General features: G+C 41.2%; 1 protein-coding gene across 1 annotated transcript in view; it reads right to left on the bottom strand.

The window, feature by feature from the left end:
• The window catches only part of LOC121301916 (zinc finger protein 652-like), a 36,860-nt gene that overhangs the window by 7,599 nt on the left and 10,183 nt on the right, over positions 1–19,078 (bottom strand). Inside the window, 1 exon segment of the mRNA XM_041231635.1 lies at positions 5,152–6,596. Coding sequence (XP_041087569.1) covers positions 5,152–6,222 — 1,071 coding nt within the window. The 5' untranslated portion in view covers positions 6,223–6,596.

Genomic DNA, 19,078 nt, shown 5'->3' with positions numbered 1-19,078 from the left:
AACTTACATCTCTGGTGTTTTTGCACAGTATTTTGGACAATGTGTTTTTTTACTGTGAAGCCCCTGCTGCATACAGACTGCTGAAATGATCTGAAGGTTAAGCCCTGGCGGTGTCAGGGAATTTGACAGTCATGCAGTAGAAGTCTGAAACCACTGTCCACACCTGTCACTGTGGCTGACTTTATGGTTTACAGTGCAGAATTATTTTTTGCTGTTGTTGTTGTTGTTGTATTACCAAAATATACATCTAAGACAGTTCAAAAGCAGAATTTGCACCCAAAACATTCGGCCAAGGATGTTCCTTCTGTCACGCTGGGTTCAAAGGGACGAGATCTGCAGTGTTTAGCCTTTCATGCATGAAATACGGACAATAACGGGAGGGGGAGGGGATAGATTTGGACACAAAAATATTTCCACTGACATTTAATTTTCAATTTCCCTGTATAAAGACTAGAACTTTTTTTTTTGTTAAATCTGCCATATGAGATCAGCATGCCTGAAAGTGTTAAAGAACAGTTTCAGACTCCTAGCAATCCCCTCAATGAAATCTCAGAGTGGTTTATTTCTGGCTTGGAAACATTACGGGGTCCTCGTGATGAACTGGAGTAAAAGAGCATGGAGAATTTACAACTATGGTTTATTTATTTTCTGACCATGTTTTTGTTAAATTCGGTTTATCTAATATTTTAATTATAAGGCGCATCCAAAATGCATGTTCTAGTATTCTCAGTGTTCCCGGTTTATTCCGAATTTTATCAAAAACTTACAGGATTTTTTTTTATTTTTTATCTGGGCGTTGGTTTTTACTGATGTATACACGATTTTTGTCTACTATTCAATATTTTCCCTGTACTATTTTCTAAGAAATGAACAATATTATGATTAAAATGCTTTTTTATTTTGACTCCGACATTGTAATAGGCAGCCCTACACTGTACAGCAGGTACGTTTAGACGACAGAAGATCAAATAACATTCAAACGTAGTTCTCTGTCACTTCAAACACGCTATCATCTGATTATGTTAGCCAATCAAAGTCTGATAAAAAACTAAACTGAAACATATTTTTAGTGGATGAGGAATGGGGAGAAGACGTAAATCAGTTTATGAGTATTCAAAAGACAAAAGATATTTTTGACGCAGCCCAGTTCTGTCAATTCTTTTCTTTTTACGATTTCAAGGTGAATAAACCTGGCTTGTTTTGTGCTGATGCCATGTTCATACCTTCTGCAGATACTAACTCTATCAGCATAGCGCCTGCTCAAACGTTCACAAAGTACCAGCTAACTTGGGATGTGGCTTCGACTTGCACAGATTCTGCTTCATCATACATGCCAGGGACATTAAACTTAATCAGAAACCAGAACTGTCACGCATCACATCCCACATGTAAAGTGTGCATACTAAGATCCTCCCCCCACCGATGTTTCAATTAAAAACGATTTACTACCAATTTTATCCCTATTTTATTATATGTAAAATAAACTCCGAAAAATTCACAGAATTATTATTTTTTTTTTTTTTTTAAGATAAAAATCGAAAATAAAGAACACTATGTATTCTACAGCCTTGACTGCTCTTCAAAACTATCAAATGAAGTCAAAAGTCAGTTCAGTGTTCAAAAATGGAGTATGGGGGTGTCCGAGTGGCTCATCCAGTCAAAACGCTGCCACTGTGGCAGGATGCAGGATGAGTCACACAGTTCGGACGTTGCCAGTTTGCATCCAGGCTGTGCAAAAGGGGCCGAACTTTGAGGAACCGCTTCTCCTCAACGCTCAACAGCGAACATTCAGAGTGGATAAGAAGCAGGGCTGGTCTCTGTTCCCCGGGACCAGTAGCCCGCGAAAAGAAAAAAAACATAATTGGACATTCCAAATTGGGAGGAAAATAAATACAAATAATAATTGGTCACAAAAAAAAAAAAAAAAAGAAAAAAATGTGAGTATGGGCCACCAGGGGGAACTGTTCATCTAATCAGCGCAAGACAGCAATTGAAAATGCTCTATTCTACATTCGCTACTTCTCAAATGCCCTGGCATCAAAACTGATGGCAACTGCGGCAACCAAACAAACTGTGGTTAAGTTTGCATTTACTCTATTAATGCATTTCCTTTATTTTTTTTAAACCAGTTCTCTACATGCGATTATGGATTTAAACTCTTGGTTCTGCATTCTATAACTGATGTAAACAACTTTTGTGTCACTGGTGAACATAGACCGATGTACAATGCTGGGTGTACAGAAAGTGGCGTTGATGTTACTTGCTTTTTCACTACATTCTTTCTCTCTCGCTCTCTCTTTAATTGAGACACATAGCCAGCTGTCTGGATTTCAACCCCATGAAAATCCTGTAGGTTTCCAAGGCATGCACAATATGGTACGTGTGAGCGTGTGCGTGCCTGGGCTCAGTTTGCCTGGAGAGGGAGGCACAAACTCAGCTCCTGTCACATTTGATTGAACCAAGACTCAAGACCCCGGGTCAACTGGCAGCAAACCCAGCCCACTTCCTTCCACACCACAGCCAAGGTCTCCAAGCACCGAGCAACACAAAGTAGGGCTCACACTGAAGCTGAATGCTGGATTTGTATTTGAACCAATATGCTACGTGCTGGCTAATTCAGTCTCGGCTGTCTCACACTACCTGAAGAGAGGACGAAAGGTCATTTGAGAAAACACGCACAGGAGTACCTCTCTTCCCCAGCTTGCTGATCAGAGAGAATCTACATGCAGGCTGCACAAGGAGAAATATTGTATTAGTGGCAGCTTGGCCCCAGTGCACAAGTAATTCTGCTTTTTAGCAGCTCAACAATCATCACAAAGTCTAATTGTTTCCAAGCCTGCACCATAAAAGAAACAAAACAAACAATACTAGCGGCATATCAATTCCAAACCAAGTTAACAATCTCCAATTTAAATTGCAGCTGCTCTGATTAACATGCAGGGACCGCAGTGGCGCAAGCGTCAGCAGACAAATGGGAAAGTTGAGGAACTGGAATGACAACCTCAATTCATTTTACAGTATGGCTGAGGCTGTGAACAAACTGCAAGGCCACAATGAAGTTTGAAATGAACCCTGTGCTGCAGCCTGGTTTTGTCAGCTTCATTCCAAGTGTATACCAAACAGCAGCCACTGAAGAACTATTAAGAACTCATGTAGAAAAAATGACTAGTTATGGTGAAAGGAGACTTATATTTGTACATGCCTTGGGCACTGTAGGTTGAAGCAGCCAGCTATGCTCACTGTAACACACCTTGAAATCTGTAATGCCTGCAGTAATGTGCAAGTAGAAATTTGCAAAAAATAAAGTACACAGCACTGTGACTGTGTGCACGTTCAATGACTATATGATTGGCTGCTTCTTCCAAAAAAATGTTTTATTAAAAATTTAACTGCAAATGACGTTTAATATATTACTTAGTCAGATTTTATATATATATATATATATATATATATATATATATATATATATATATATATATATATATATATATATATATATATATATACATACATATACACATACATACAAGTATACCATACTGTTAGGAAAACGTCACAAGGACAATCGCAAAACGGCATTTGAATGATGAATATGAGTTCTGATCAAAGGTTCTGTGGAGTGATGAAACAAAAAATGAGCTATTTAGTCACACCGATAGTTGTTACGTTTGGAGGAAGTCTTGTGAGGCGTACCAAGAAAAGAACACCCTACTACTGTCAAGCACGGAGGTGGTAATACCCTTCAGTGGGGATGTTTTTCCTCTAATGGCGCAGGAAATCTAGTTCCAGTACACGGTAAAATAGATTCCATAGCATACCAAAAGATAATGGCCAATCACCTGAAACCCTCTGCTACAAAACTTGGTTTAAATTGCAACTGGACTTTTCAACACAACAACGATGCAAAAGCACACATCAAAATCTACTTCAGGTTAAGAGAGAATAAAATCAAGGCTCTGGAATGGACTAGTCAAAGTCCCGATCTAAGCTGACGATTAGTGCTGTATGCTGAAGTCCTTTCTCAGGCTTAAAATGCATGACTGATCAAACAGACAACTGAAACCAATACGTATTTGGCACAGAACTCCAAAAGCCAGTAGGCTTTAAAAGTCGTTCTTCCAGCTGGATACCCGGCGGGTGAACTTTTCAATAAAAATGATCTTCTCAGATACTGCCTACCAACCAGGATAAAGGCATTCCACACTTGCTGCAGTGACCTATACAGCAGCTATAAGGAAGCAGTCCTCCTTCTGCTCAATGCCTGCAGTACCACTACAGTCACTAGAGGGTTGTAAAATAACAGTTTGTTTCTCTGCCAAGTCAACTAGCTGGTACAGTCGGGGAAGTTCATTACAGCTATTTGTGGTACCAGTATATATAAAAAAAAAAAAAAAAAAAAAACAACAATCCCAGTCCTGATCTGTATTTTTCATTTTCCTTATTTCACCAAGCCTACAGAAACAAACAAAAAAAAATAATCATGCATATTATCATCTCTGTGAAATGTGTGTGTCTTCTATTGCCTGGGCACCAGGAACGGCAGTAGAAGAGAATCAGATATACACTACTGCACTGTCATTAGTTCTGTAACCTCTTGCCACCCAGTATATACCGAACATCACAACTGGATGAAAAGCCCTGTTTGTGTTGGCACTACTGCAATAAGTTCTTTTGCCAGTCTGGTCTGCTGATGCATTACAAAATGCATTCTGCAGCAAGTCGCACAAGTACATTAAACAATGAATGATTTAATGAACACAAGCCTTGACCCTCCCCACCGCCCCTCTAGTAAGTGTGAGTACAGTAGAAGACCGCCCGAGTGCACTGCAGGTTTCCAAGTGTCGGCTGGCTAGCTCTCATCAAGTTGAGTGTTTTTCTCGCGCACTGTGTCAGGGAGCCTGTCAGACAAAGAGTGCAAGAGAAAATACATTCAACTTGAGGTAACCGCAGAACATTTAAACATATTTGAAGTCATTCAACTAAAAAGTAGACCGATGTGAGCGTACTGAATCTGTTTAAATAGAAACTGTGGTGGTTTTAAATGTTCAGAATGCTTTGTGTTGGAGTGCGGGATCGAAGTGTAGCTGCTAGCAGGTTCCAGTGGGGAGCTGGTTTCTAACCCTCCCTGTCCCCGACCCTCTGCCTCCTCACCTGGATATTTTTCTCGCAGTCGGTCTGCTGGTGCAGCGCCAGCTCGCTCTCCAGCACAAACTTCTTCCCACATTTGTCGCAGATCTGCATGCGTCGGTGGGTGACGTTCATGTGCTTCTCCAGGTACCAGCGTGTGTTGAAGACCCGCGGGCACTTCTCGCAGGTCAGCGGCTCCTTCTCCTCGCCCCCCACCCCACTCTTGGCTTTCTGAGAGGCAGAGGCAGCGTTGGCACTAGTGGGGTAGGAGGAGGAGGAGGAGGAAGAGGAGGAGGGGGAGGGGGGTGTGGCAGGGGAGCCCTTGCTCTCGCGGGGCGTAGCCCTGCGTTTCCTCTTGGGGAGCTCCGAGCTCTTCCTGCGGCCCCTCCTGTTCATGCAGGACGCCACCGCGCTGGCAGCTGCCATGGCCGCCCTTCTGATCCTGCGTGGGGGGTGGGCACTGCTTCTCTTCGCCTTTTTGGCTCTCCCCTTCTGCCTCCCATTCTCCTCTGCCTCCTCCTCCTCCTCCTCCTCCTCCTGGCTCTCGTTGATCCCCTCTTCCTCCTCCTCATCATCACTACACTTCATCACGCACTGCGAGGGCAGGCCCTTCTCGCCCTTGGAGACGTTCAGAGTCTGGTTATTGAGGTTCACCTCCACGATGATCTGCTCCCTCTTGAAAGACTGCTGCTGCTCCTCCTGCTGCTGCTGCTGCTCCACTTCTTCCTCATCATCTTCCTCCTCCTCTGTCTCCTCCGAGCCTTCCCTGTCCCCAGTTAAGGGCTGCCCTGCTCCTTCTCTTCCTTCTTCCGCCTGTGTCCCCTTGCCCCCTTCCCTGTAGTAGGGTTGCTGCTGCTGCTGCTGCTGCTGGGGCAGCACCTCTACCAGGGAGCTCTTGCTCATCTTGTTGTCCACCAGCACAGAATACGGCTTCCCGCCGCACTCCCTCTTGTAGAGCTTGGTGGACAGGTCAAGCTCCTGGGCTGCATCGTGATAGTAAGGTGGTGGGACTTGGGTTCGACGGCTCTCCTCCTGGGCCATCCCAGCAGCACCCTGTATCGTGTGCCCGTCCTTCGGCTTTTGGCAAGATTTCATTAGCAGTGGAGGTCTGGGTGGGGGAGGGGGGTAGGGGTGGAAAGGGATGGTTAGGTGCAAACCCGTAGATGGCTCGTTCTAACAGCGCAAAAGAAAAAAGTTTTGGAAAAGCGGGTTTACATGGGCTTTGCCAGTTATATATATATGTTTATATATACATTTATCTAGTCATCTTGTTCTTTCAGGTGAAAGCAATTCCTTATTTATTTCTCTCCTCCAGTTATACAGTACTCCTTTATCATGTGTTAGCAGCAGCAGCAGCAAGGGCTAATCATCTTGTAGCAGAATTTGGTGTTTTTAGCTTAATTGCTGGATGTGACTTGAGAAAACAGTCCTTGAGTTAGCAGCCATAGGCGACACTTCGCAAACATTATCTGAAAAAAACAAACAAAAAAACAAATGCAAATTAAAAACAGTGTTAAATGGACACTACAGCATTATCCTCACTCCCACACAGGGGATCTCTCTTTAAAAAGAACTGTTTTTTAAAACCGAGTAACAGGCAGAGTCAGTTGCTTTCTATGCTGTTATTGCCACAATGTACTCATTTCTATCTATAAAACCACATGTATACAGAAGTTAATTAGGCCCATGTGCAACTAGATATATCAAATGCATAAACATACATACAGACAGACATACCTCTCCAAAACCCCCCCACCCCATCCACAAATTATAATATGCTCAATACTGTTGCAGAAGAATGCTATTAAAGTTTGAATCCCAATTTGCTGAGCGGTTCTACTGTCTATGAAGCACTGTGCAGTGCAGAGCATGAACGGAAGCTCGCCTCCCCTCCATGGCTGCCACAAGGGACCCTAGAGCAGCCTGAGCGAACGCTCACACTCAGGCGAGACTTTCTTCATGCTGGAATACGTGTGATAGAGCAGATTTAGCAGGGTCCCACGGCTCACATTGCTGGCTCTTGGTCTGCTGTATGTTTTACAAGTAGTCAAGTGCAAGAGATATTTGAATGAATAGTATAATCTGAACAACAAATAGCTTACTAAAGCCGCACTCACACAGGTGTGGTCACAGTTTGCTGATTCAATGGTAAACATAAACAGCACAATGGTAAGCACAATGTCAAGCAGAATACAGCAACTCTTCACATGCCAGGTGCTTATTTATTTTGCACAGAATTATGCCAGTACATTTTATACAATGTTACACAGATATTTTAGAAATGTGATCAATGCAAAAAGTATGCACAGCCAACCCTTTTAGATAAAGCTCAAATTACATTGAACTTTACATTTGTTATCCAGACGGAAAGGCATAACTTACAACATGCAATTTTAAGATTTAAAATCTAAAGAAAAAAATTGAATTACACAAATAATTGTTTGATAGTGTACTGTAGGCAACATATTATGGAATAAAATCAAAACATTTGTTTGTTCTCATAAAAATAAAGTTTTATCGTCATTATCAAGAAAGTAACATGTAATTAACTTCTACTTCCTTTTTTCTCAAATATTTCATTAACCACTTGCATTTTTGTTTACAGATTTGCATTTTGTAAGAAATGTATTCACTCACTAATATGACCTGAGACTCGCAACACACCAATACTTTAAGAAACCAGAGCTCTGGTGTGACCAACTAGATTCACTTTGTGAAGAAAGGAATGGCTCAAACAGTTCTATAAAACAGGAGTCTTACTTCCAACCCTACACAAAGTCAAGTCTGGTCTGCCCCACTTCTAGCACCTCACAGAAACAGAATCACTGAGGAGGAGCCAGTAGAAACAGAATCACTGAGAAGAGGAGGAGCCAGAAGAAAGAATCGTTGAGAAGAGGAGGCGCCAGAAGAATCGTTGAGAAAAGGAGGAGCCAGAAGAAAGAATTGTGAGAAAAGGAGGAGCCAGGAGAAACAGAATCATTGAGAAGCCAGTAGAAACAGAATCACTGAGAAGGAGGAGGAGCCAGGAGAAACAGAATCATTGAGAAACCAGTAGAAACAGAATCACTGAGAAGAGGAGGAGCCAGGAGAAACAGAATCATTGAGAAGAGGAGGAGCCAGGAGAAACCAGTGTCTCCCTGTACCTACTCAACCTGCCGTACTCCTAGCTTCCTCCCTCGCCTTCCGCCCTATGCCTGCACTGCACAGCATAGCTTGCGATTCCACTCTCTAAACCATTCGGACCTATACACACAGACACACATCAACAGACAGGCACATGCACACATACTGTAAAAGCTTAAGAGGCTGTGTGATCCAGTGGTTAAAGAAACTGGCTTATAACCATGGAACTGGCTTATAACCGGTTCAAATCCCAGCGCAGCCACTGACTCGGTCCTGTCTTCACAAGTCACTAAACCTCCTTGTGCTCCTTCCATCCATACATCCATCCAGTACCAGTCAATAGTCTGAGTACACTTGCTGGAAACTAGGTTTTTTTCATAATTGACAATGTTTTACGCCGTATACATTTCTGTAAATACTTGAAAATGAAAACACATGTTACAATATACAAAACAAAAGGAGTATCAAAGCAATGTTCACAAATTGAAAATTGTCTCTAAATCTTGGATTCCTCAAAATAGCCACCCTTTGCCTTAATAACAGCCTCACAAACTAGAGGCATTCAGTTAACAAGTTTCAGCAGGAAATCACCAGACATGTCTTCCCAGCTCTTCTGCAGCAATTCAGAAAACTTGTAGATAGCTTTACTTTGACTCTTCTGTCCAGTTCGTCCCATACAAGTTCTATGGTATTGAGGTCTGGAGACTGGACAGGCCAGGTCATTAGATTGAGTTGTCCTTCACTTTCCTTCTTCGCCAGATAGTTCTTGCACAACTTTGAGGTGTGTTTCGGGTCATTATCTTGCTGAAGAACGAAGGACTGCCCAACTAGCCGTAATCCTGATGGAATGGCATGCCTCTGAAGTATGCTATGATAGCCATGCTGGTTGAGCTTGCCATGGACTTGGTAAAGATCACTAACTCTGTCACCAGCAAGGCAACCCCAGACCATGACACTGCCTCCTCCATGCTTGACAGTGGGAACCACACATTCAGAAGTCATGCGCTCACCCTCTCTGCGTCTTACAAATACTCTGCGGTTGGACCCAAATATTTCAAATTTTAACTCAACAGTCCATAAGACCGACTTCCACTCCACAAACGTTCAGATTCTGTGTTTTTTGGCCCAGGCAAGTCTATTCCTCTTATTCTGCACTCTTAACAATGGTTTCTTTGCAGCAATTCTTCCAGTTAGGCCAGCTTCACGCAATCTCCTCTGAACAGTTGATGTTGAAACATCTGTACTTCGAGTAGCATTTAGCTGAGCTTGTATTTGACACTTTTATACTTAGGCCAGTGTTCTAACACCGTATTATACATTTCAGACTTTTAACTGACGGGCATCAGACTGAAATCCCCTTGCTTTGGGAGAACATTTCATTGAAACTGACAAGATTTACATTTTCATTTAAAAATTTAATTTTTGAATGCAATTCACTTATGATTATCAACTTATATAAGTACACGTATCATATAATAAAATATTAAGTGTTTATAGACAAGTTTATACAGTTAAAATAATAGATAATAAATCATGAAAAACCTGGTTTCAAGCAGGTATACTAAAACTTGACAGGTACTGTACATACCACACACACAGTGTTTGTGTGTATAAGAGAGAGAGAGAGAGAGAGAGAGAGAGAGAGAGAGAGAGAGAGAGAGAGAGAGAGAGAGAGAGAGAGAGAGAGAGAGAGAAAATCACCAAGATATTCAGTGCTACTGAAGAGGAGCACAATAGTTAAAGACCTGCAGACACCACAGTTTGGTACCTGATGAAGTAAAGCATGCATCACTGACTTTAGAAAATGTATATTTAAAATGTATTTTACCTTACCCTACCACATACTTCTCTATTTCTCTAAAGGGGGTTCCCATGCAGCAGAGACGAGAGAGAAAATATGACAGGGCTGCCTTTATATTTATGTAGAAGTGGTCAGGTGGACCTGGGTAGGCAGCAACATGCAATGGAAAATTTATTCCTTACCGATCAATGAAACACAGCCTAGCATTGCGAAAGCTCCCCCACCCTCGCCCTTGAGGATTTCCACCGCAGATTTACTACGACTCCTCCAGTATCACACAGTGGAGCAACAGCAGCCCTGCAAACTGGCTGAGCAGCTCACCGCAAAGCGAGTCACTCCACAGACCTCGCTGCTTTAGCAAGTAAAATGACATCACAAAGTGATAATCTTATGAGCAAGCTCAATAGCATAGACAGGCCCGGCATCATGTTTACAACAGGAGCCCAAGTCAGCAAACAGGAATCAGACAGCAGCGTATTTTTTAAAAGCAATACATTTGCAAGAGACAACTGCTAGACTGTGCTGGCTGTGCATCTCCAGCCAATATCAGGCAAGCAGGAGTGCAACTACACTGTACATTCATGACAATGGTGTAAAGCATGTGGATGTGAGAGAAAGAAAGAGAGAGCAAGAGACAGAGAGAGAGACATCATGCCAAGAAAAAATAAAAACCCTTCAACTGCACAATGCTTAAAAAATAAATGAATGAATAAATAAATAAATAAATAAATAGATAGATACAAATTTACAAAAAAAACAAAAGGCACACATTTTCCCATAATCTAATTAACCTCCAGACACTAACGGCAGGATATTTATTAAATATATACTCAGGAAACAGATTTCCCTTCTTTTGCTTTGTTTAGAGCAGTAACTGTTGCCAATGAAAGCCAATGCATTTTATTAAAGAGAGATGCTGTCATTGTTTAGAACACGAGAGGAGGCCATTCTGCCCACCAGTGCTCGCCCGGTTCCTAGTGGCTGATTGATCTGAAAATGTGGTCCAGTTGGGTCTGGCAGGACCCCAGTGATTCTGCCCTCAACAACTAGGTAACCCATTCCATACCCTCACACTCTGTCAAGTGTCTCCTTCACTTTTCCCAAAGGTTTTTCATTTGAGTCTTAAAGACTTCAACACTTCAGTGGAACCTGCTTCCTCTTTATACTGTTAAATGGGTACAAACACACAGCAACCAGATAGTAAAAGAGCAGGAAATGTTTCTTCCTGAACAGTGGCCTTTGTTTGCGGACATAGGTAGCAGCAGTCTTAAAACACCAGTAACTCACAATCAACCCATACAGAGCCATATCAGTACTAGACAACGATTTAAACTTTACTGCTTCAACGGTACAGGCGCTCATAGTGCTACATCTGTACACTGCCCCTGTACAGTTACATCCATGTACTGCAGAATGCAAACACATACAGCGCTCCCTCCCTCAATATTTCTCCACTTTGTTAATTCACTGTTAGGCAAGCATGCTGAGAGTACATTTTCCTGTAGGCCCTTTCACTAAATCACTGATTTCAATACTTCACCCTTTTCCTTTCATAAAGTCCCACAGGGAAACGAGCAGGGAGTGCTGTGGCTGCGAGTGTTTATTCTGACACACTGAGCTTTTTTTGCCATTTATTCATATCGAGCAGAGATAAAGAACATTAGTTCATAGCACAGAGCCATCGTTATCAGGTGATATTGCACAAGCAATACTCCGTCGAAATATACAAAGAAAGAAACCTAACATATTCCATTACAAACGTTTTGACCAAGTTTTTTTTCCAATTTCTTGTCATTGAATTTAATGAAGCTCACTCCATGATTCCTACATTTCTCAGACGTAGTACTTGTGTATGTACAGGGTTAACGATTCAACAATGAAGTTCTTTTTCAATCCGGTTTTCCACATTGACACAGAGCTGACAGTTTTGCAAACAGGTAAGCAGAGAGACAAAGGCAGCACTCAAAGCTGATTGGTATACGAATGCAAAAATCCCTGGTGTCCAGCCTCATGCCCTGTTAGTGAGGGTCTAAACGGACAAGTTTGGAACTCTAGTAATTACAATCAGGTTTGCATCGGCCACTGAGATTGACTGGAAAGAGATTTGAAATCAACTTCCATCAGCAGATCAGGATCAAACCGATTTATAGCTGGGACTTCCTTCCTGAGCGCCACAGGATTGCTGCGGGCAAGCAGAAATCGATCTCTCCAACTACGCCAATGGTGAAAGTTACCCAATGTGGGTCCAATGCCCTGGACAAGAGAGGCAGGTTTTTAATCTCCAAATTAATATAATATTCAATAAATAGCAGTTAATACAAAAAAAATTATACACTGGATCACAGTACAGATGGAAATCTGGCAACGAAGCAGCTCTCGCTGCCTGACTCCTAGTTGTTGTTTCTGTTGTTGGCTTCTCTGCTTTTTACATGTTTTTACATGTTTTTTGGGACAATTTTTTATCCCAGCTCCCACTGCAGTAGCTAAACATTTTAGAATTTTTCTTAAACATTTGACCAGTGTCAAACATGTGCAAAGAGAAGCCAGCTGCAGTGTCTGTACAGCAGGATGCGTGCAGCGTCAGGTATTCTGTTTTTGTATTTTCCACGCACATTTCCTACACGTTAATGTAGTAAGAAACACTGGCGAGGAAATTTTTTTTTTTTTTAAAAATCAGAAAATCTGTTAATTTACAGTAAACATGTTTAATCCTAAAGTTTAAACATTAAAATTAAGAAGAATCCGACACCCGCCTCCTCAATTGTTTTTCTAACTAAACAAACAAAACCTGGCAGTGAACATAAAGCCACTATATGATTGATAAATTAAGAATTCAAATAATAACTCAACCCTGACGCACACAAAAAACGTTTTTGGCAAGTTATTTATTTTTTTTTAAATCTCTGCCTGTGGCTTGTAACCGCTATCATCCAATTAAGGTTTTTTATTTTCCCCAACTCAAGATTAATTGCATGTTGTTGGCAGAGCTTCCCTTGGCTCATCCCGAAGGTTTTGGGTGTACACCTCGCTGTTTTCTTCTGATTTTTTTTTTTCTACTGCTTATTTACTTGGCGATTTGCTCTTATGATGTGGCTTGCCTCTTTGAAAAGTGCATTTTGCAGAATTAAATTAAAACCCATTAAACTAGAGCGTTTGTCATTGCTCAAGGCTTTAGGTGCGTCTCCCAGTCACAGCAGTAGAAGTGTCAAAAACTACTTCAACGCGTGTTACCTGTGTCTAACAGTTTTCTGGGTCCTCCTGCAAAACTCTTATGTTCTGATCGTGTCTGTCCGTCACATTCTACATGGTGAACACGAGAACTGCCTTGACTTTCCACAGAACCTCACCAAGCCTTTATCATACAATCCTAGCCTCTTTAGACGTTTCGAACGGGATACAGTCAAGAGCTTATCAGATTATATCTGTCCAACATCTATTTGTTCAATAGGAGAATTTCTCAGTTTACGTTCGGTGTCCCTTAAAACATAAAATTCCTTAACTTCGCTAGCTAACGTAGATTGGATGCATCTTGAACCATCACAGTGTCTACCGCTGCAAAGCAGAAAACTATTACTTTTCGTAAGTGGGGAGATACAGCAAGGCAAAGGCAGCAGCTACCAACAGGCTATACATTACAACAAGCATTTGGTATGAAGTACAGCTAGATGCATATTTTCTACACAGTATTACCGAGTAACCCAGCAGCAGAAGCAAGCAGTTTTGACGCTGCATGAGGTGCAGCGCTGGTGTCTACTTGAACCTTCTTTCACAGCTGGAAGGACCAGGCTGGGATGTGACCCACAGATACACCCAGCTCGTCACCAGCAGACCTGTCAGTCTTCTTGTAATTTACTACTTATCCTTTGATTTGAGCCTGTGATCTTGACAGCTGAGGGACAGAGGCACTAAGAAGTAAAACAACCGCCCCTCCTCTAGGCTCACACTGATTGGAGCAGAGATCTGTAACCAGGATCACTTGGCCTCTAGCTCTGACCGCCAGACCACAATGTTTTTTTGCAACACTTGCAAAACCAACCCCAGTCACGTGCGTCACTCTTTTTTCCATGCGTTTTCAATTGAAGCTGCTTTCCTTCAGAATGGCAAGTTTGTCCACTTTTGGTTTTGTGAACACTTTTACAGCCGATCATGGTTTCCTGTATTTAACTTTGATTACTAACCCCAAAATCTGTTTCACATATCTGAGTAAAACTCAAAGCCAAGGCACATAACATTTTGGCTCTTGCACTAAAACAGGCTTTCACTAGAAGTATTAACCACATATGATAAATCTTTAACGTACCTATGTTCCCGTTAGCCACTTGCCACAAGTGAAACGTTTCCCTGTGTGGCTCAATCAATTATCAACAAGTTCGCCACTGTGGCAAAGGCTTTGAAAAATGTACTTATGTAAGACTATGCCAGCATGCTTACTTCAAACATGTGCTGGTAGATGAATCAATACAGACTTAGCTTGATTACAAAACATACACACCAACACTGCGTTTGGCGGGACAGAAGTTCTAATTAGAAACAAAATATGACTGTGATAATCAGTCGCAGCTTGTTACCTCTTTAAAATATGCTGAATAATAGTTTGGAAATAGTAACAGAATGGTCCCAAGAAGATTTGGAAGAGGAGCAATTAATAAAAGAATAAACACATTTATTATTTTAAAAAGAAGGATTCGTCTCACTATGGATTTATAACATCTCTTTTTATATAGCGCCTTTCATAACGGACCACCATCACAAAGCGCTTTACAGAAGTAGGCTGTGATCTGTGAACTATATGCAGAGTCTCCAATAGGACATTGATTTAACATCTCATCCGCAGGATGGAGCACAAGGAGGTGAAGTGACTTGCTCAGGGTCACACAGTGAGTCTGTCAGTGGCAGAGGTGGGATTTGAACCTTCTGGTTACAAGCTCTGGACTTTAACCACTAGACCACACTGCCTCCTAAGTGTCCTAAGTTTTATTGAGTATTAATGTCAGAATCGGTGCAACATTACTGTCAGTAGTCCCAGGTGAAAAACAGGTTTCAACAGTCGTGGCTGTACAATCCTACTTAATATCACAAGCTTGGGAGGCATTTATATTAACATACACTATAGCACTGTCTACTGGCAGTTTCGCTTTACCGTTCTGCAGTGGAATGAAAACCGTGACACCGTCAAAAATAATGTGAAGGTACAGCGCATGAATATCTGCAAACCAATCGACAGTTTAGGAAATCTGCAATCTGCAAGCTCGTTTCTTCACGTGGGCCTAGGTTCGGCACTGATTAAATGGGAATAGTGCACTTGAAATATCTTTAAATATACGGTTTGTGTGTAGGGCAGGGTCTGGCACTTAAATATCTATGTGTTTTCAACTACAATACACTTTCTTGCTTAAATAGTATGTTTATAACCAGGTTATACAAAATGTTTACACTGAACACAATGTAAACAAATGTCTACAAAAATCATGCAGTAGAATGTTATTATTTCAGCTTTGTGAAGTTGTAAAAGGCAGACATTACCTGTATTATGAATTCTACCAATGTCAGTGTGCTGTTTGTCATTCAGACTTGCACTGGAAGCTGAAAAGCTCACCTATATTATTTGTGTTTAGGGAAGCCTGTGTGAGTGTGGTGTTCAGGGGAGAGGGTTGCTGGATACAGTTCTAGTCAATGTTTATTGTATTGTGTACAATAAAACAGTTTTACGTTTTTCTTTAATATTCTTTGGTGTGGCTTAAGTTTATCCAGTGTGGCTAAAAAATGCCAAGTTATTTTAGCCACAGTGGCTAACTAAGAAAGTCTTAAATGGCATGCAACATACTGAAAGCAGTATTCCCACTGCATGAATACAAACTCTGCATACAGGCATCTTACTCCAATAACCACCTACAGTAGATAGAAGAAGAATCTCACTCGCTCCAGGTCAGAGCAGTCAGTAAACCCACTTACCGCCAAGCTGCTGTGACCTGTGAACTGGATATCGGCATCGGATACCATATTCTATAATGCATTTCTGAACAGATTCATGCTATAACATAAACTTGATCTGTATTTTCTTTTTGTCAGCACACCAGAAAAACTAGAAGCACCATCCAGATGGCACTGTGTAGTTCAAACCCAATGCTCTGACCCTCACTGTTAAAAAAAAAAATGTCTGCAGGTTTAAGACACACTTTAACCATTTTTTGCTTCTCAAAAATAACCTGCGTCTTAAATTCTAGTACAGTTGTGATGGGTGTATTAAGATTGCCAACAAAAGACGTGACTACAACTTACCACCGAGAAAACAAGCCAAAAAGTTACTGCCTGACCTCGAACCATCCATGACATGCAGGCAACCACTTTCAAAGACTCGTCATTCGCTTCCTGAGGAATTCACTGAGAAGCTTTTACAATTTCAGCGTTTCTAACAAACAGCATCAGCTTGGACAGATCAGAAATGCCGATCAAACCCCTGTATTTTTCGACATATCAAGCAATACCACACTTCACAAATTGGGAGGAAAACAGAGTAATCACGACTGGAAATGAGAAGCAGCGCAGGACTGCAATGCTCTGTGCGATAGCGATATACGTAATTGAGGTTGTATATCTATGTAATTGCATATTTATTTGATCTTTTATTTTTTCCTCAAATTGAGGGTGGAAAATTTGGTCTGCGTCTTAAATTTACTCACAAAGATTCATTAAAGTACTGTGGCCTTTTTTAATAGAGAAATTTCGGAGAATCGCTCAGCCTTCCATTGCTTCTCTGTCTAGAACAAATTCAAATAGCTAACCCAATTATCAACCTAGATACACAACGTGTGGAGACATGCAAACAGAACAGAATCTACTATCTACGGGTTGGTGTAAAAGATGTTTTTTTTGTTGCATGCTATGCAACACAAGTAATCATATTCAAAGTGTTCACCTGTCCAAATCCATGCACTCACTCAAAGACTCTGCCAAGGCTCACTTCTCTAACTATAGTAGTTGTCCTACATAAAAGGCAGAATGACTGAAACACACACACACTGGAGCCACTGCAGAGTTGAAGCAAAATACTGAAAGATAAACCTTCAGATTTACACTAAACAGAACCAGGCTCACTTGGATTTGCAGTAGAGATACAAAAATTAATCAATTATTAAATCGCCATGGCTTTTATTTTTCCAAGCTCAATTAAACATTTGCCCTGGTGCCCTACTTGGAGCCACACTAACTGAATATATCTTACACAGCCCAGCACATGTTTTTAATAGCTTTTGAAGGCTACATTTTTTAATGCATAAGGTTTTCTTAATGCATAATTCATATTACAATGTATAATGATATGCACATGCATGTTTTCGTTTGCTTTTGTGTCTCCAAGCTTCTTGCTTTTGAATAATAAAGTGTTCTTAATTAAATCGATTCCCATCTCCGTCTGGTTTTTGATTAGAATATTCCACATGCTGATTGCATTTCTAATTTGCAGTTTGTTTATATTTGCTAAAAGTAGTTTAAGCTGCAGGCACACAAGTTTTCTCCTGCCCTGAAGCCTTCAAGGCACTCTGAAAGACGCAGGCACACTCTGGCTCCTACCAGCAGCTCAAAGTTAGGTCTCCCCTGGAGCAAGGGTGCTCTCCTTTTGTGCCGCTAACATCTTACAGGAAAGCACTACAGAGCCGACACCTTCAACAGGGGCTAAAAGATTCCAACGTCAAATGTAAAGCAGCTCCAGGTTCCTGCACTGGACCTTTAAAAGGACTGTGCAAGGCACCATAGACAGACTGGACCTGCAAAGCGCTTTAAACTGCTGGCTGTTGGCTGATTCAGAGACTGTTCGTTTGCTACCTCCAGTAGTGATGAAGGAGGAAGGGACTTCAGTGAATTGAACATATTGTTGAGGTTGTTAAGGAAAGGACAAAGCATGAACATGACACGTTTAGCAAGGCCAGTCCACACAGACCCCCTGCAGGATTAAGTTAGCACACCAATGCTGCACAAACATTCAAATACTCGAAAAAACGCTGCATGAAATGTATTCTGCAGCAGAAAATGACCTTGTTTGTACTCGTTCACATAACAGAACTTACAAATAAGACTATCAAAAAGATGCAAAGGAAACCAATGCAGACACAGTACCTGAAACAAATGACAAATGTGCAGAAGAGTGCTTCTCTCCTTTCTGTAATCTGATAGGGTATCGGATTGATCTAACTCCCAGGAGGCTTTTTCATACACTGTAATACGTTATGGATTATACTTTCCAGCTAAATCTAAACTGAATATTCAAATATTAGTTTATGTTTTGAATGAATATTCTAACAAGAGAAACCCATGTTCCTCCCCTCACTAAGAATAAGCTCCCTTTTCTAGGCTCTCACTGTCTTGACAGGCTGCCCACACCACAAACAGCATGCGAAAGCAGATATGAAACTAACGCACGAGTAATTCAAAGCTCTCTGTGCATCTATTTCCTTTGTAAAAGAAAAAAAACACAGTTACCTGGAACAGAAGCAGTGAGGGTAAATATAATGCAGAGGTGTTGGGTTAGGCTGATATACTGTACATTATAAAACGATATAAAAAAAAAAAACAACAAAATACTTGCTCTGATAAAAACACTGCAAGCTTTTGAGGTTTTTTACTACATTGTGTAGCAGATGAAAAATAAAAATCAATAGTTTATTTTGTGTGCTTATTTTTGGTACAGAAATAACTCATTCCAGGTAACAATATTATTATTATTATTATTATTATTATTATTATTAAATAATAATCACAAGAAAGAACACAGCACTCTATACTAGTTTTCTCACTGTAGATCTCACGGCACTTTAAACGGATCACTGGGGAACATTTGCTGGTACTTTTCCCTAGATGACAGGGGAAAGTATTTGGCAGTGGTGGTTAGTCTTTGTTTTCTGAATGCTTTTAGAATCAGAGGAAACCGTGAACAGCATGCGTGCGTGGTCAGAGTAACCTCCTGCAAGCATGAGTCGTACACCCACGGGAGGAACCGAGGAAAGTTTCATTAACACGACTGGAATGACGGCC

The sequence above is a fragment of the Polyodon spathula genome, chromosome 28 (genome assembly GCF_017654505.1).
Source record: "Polyodon spathula isolate WHYD16114869_AA chromosome 28, ASM1765450v1, whole genome shotgun sequence".
In the NCBI taxonomy this organism is placed as follows: domain Eukaryota; kingdom Metazoa; phylum Chordata; class Actinopteri; order Acipenseriformes; family Polyodontidae; genus Polyodon; species Polyodon spathula.
The sequence above is the reverse complement of the archived record's forward strand: the minus strand, read 5'-3'. Positions and strand labels throughout refer to the sequence as shown.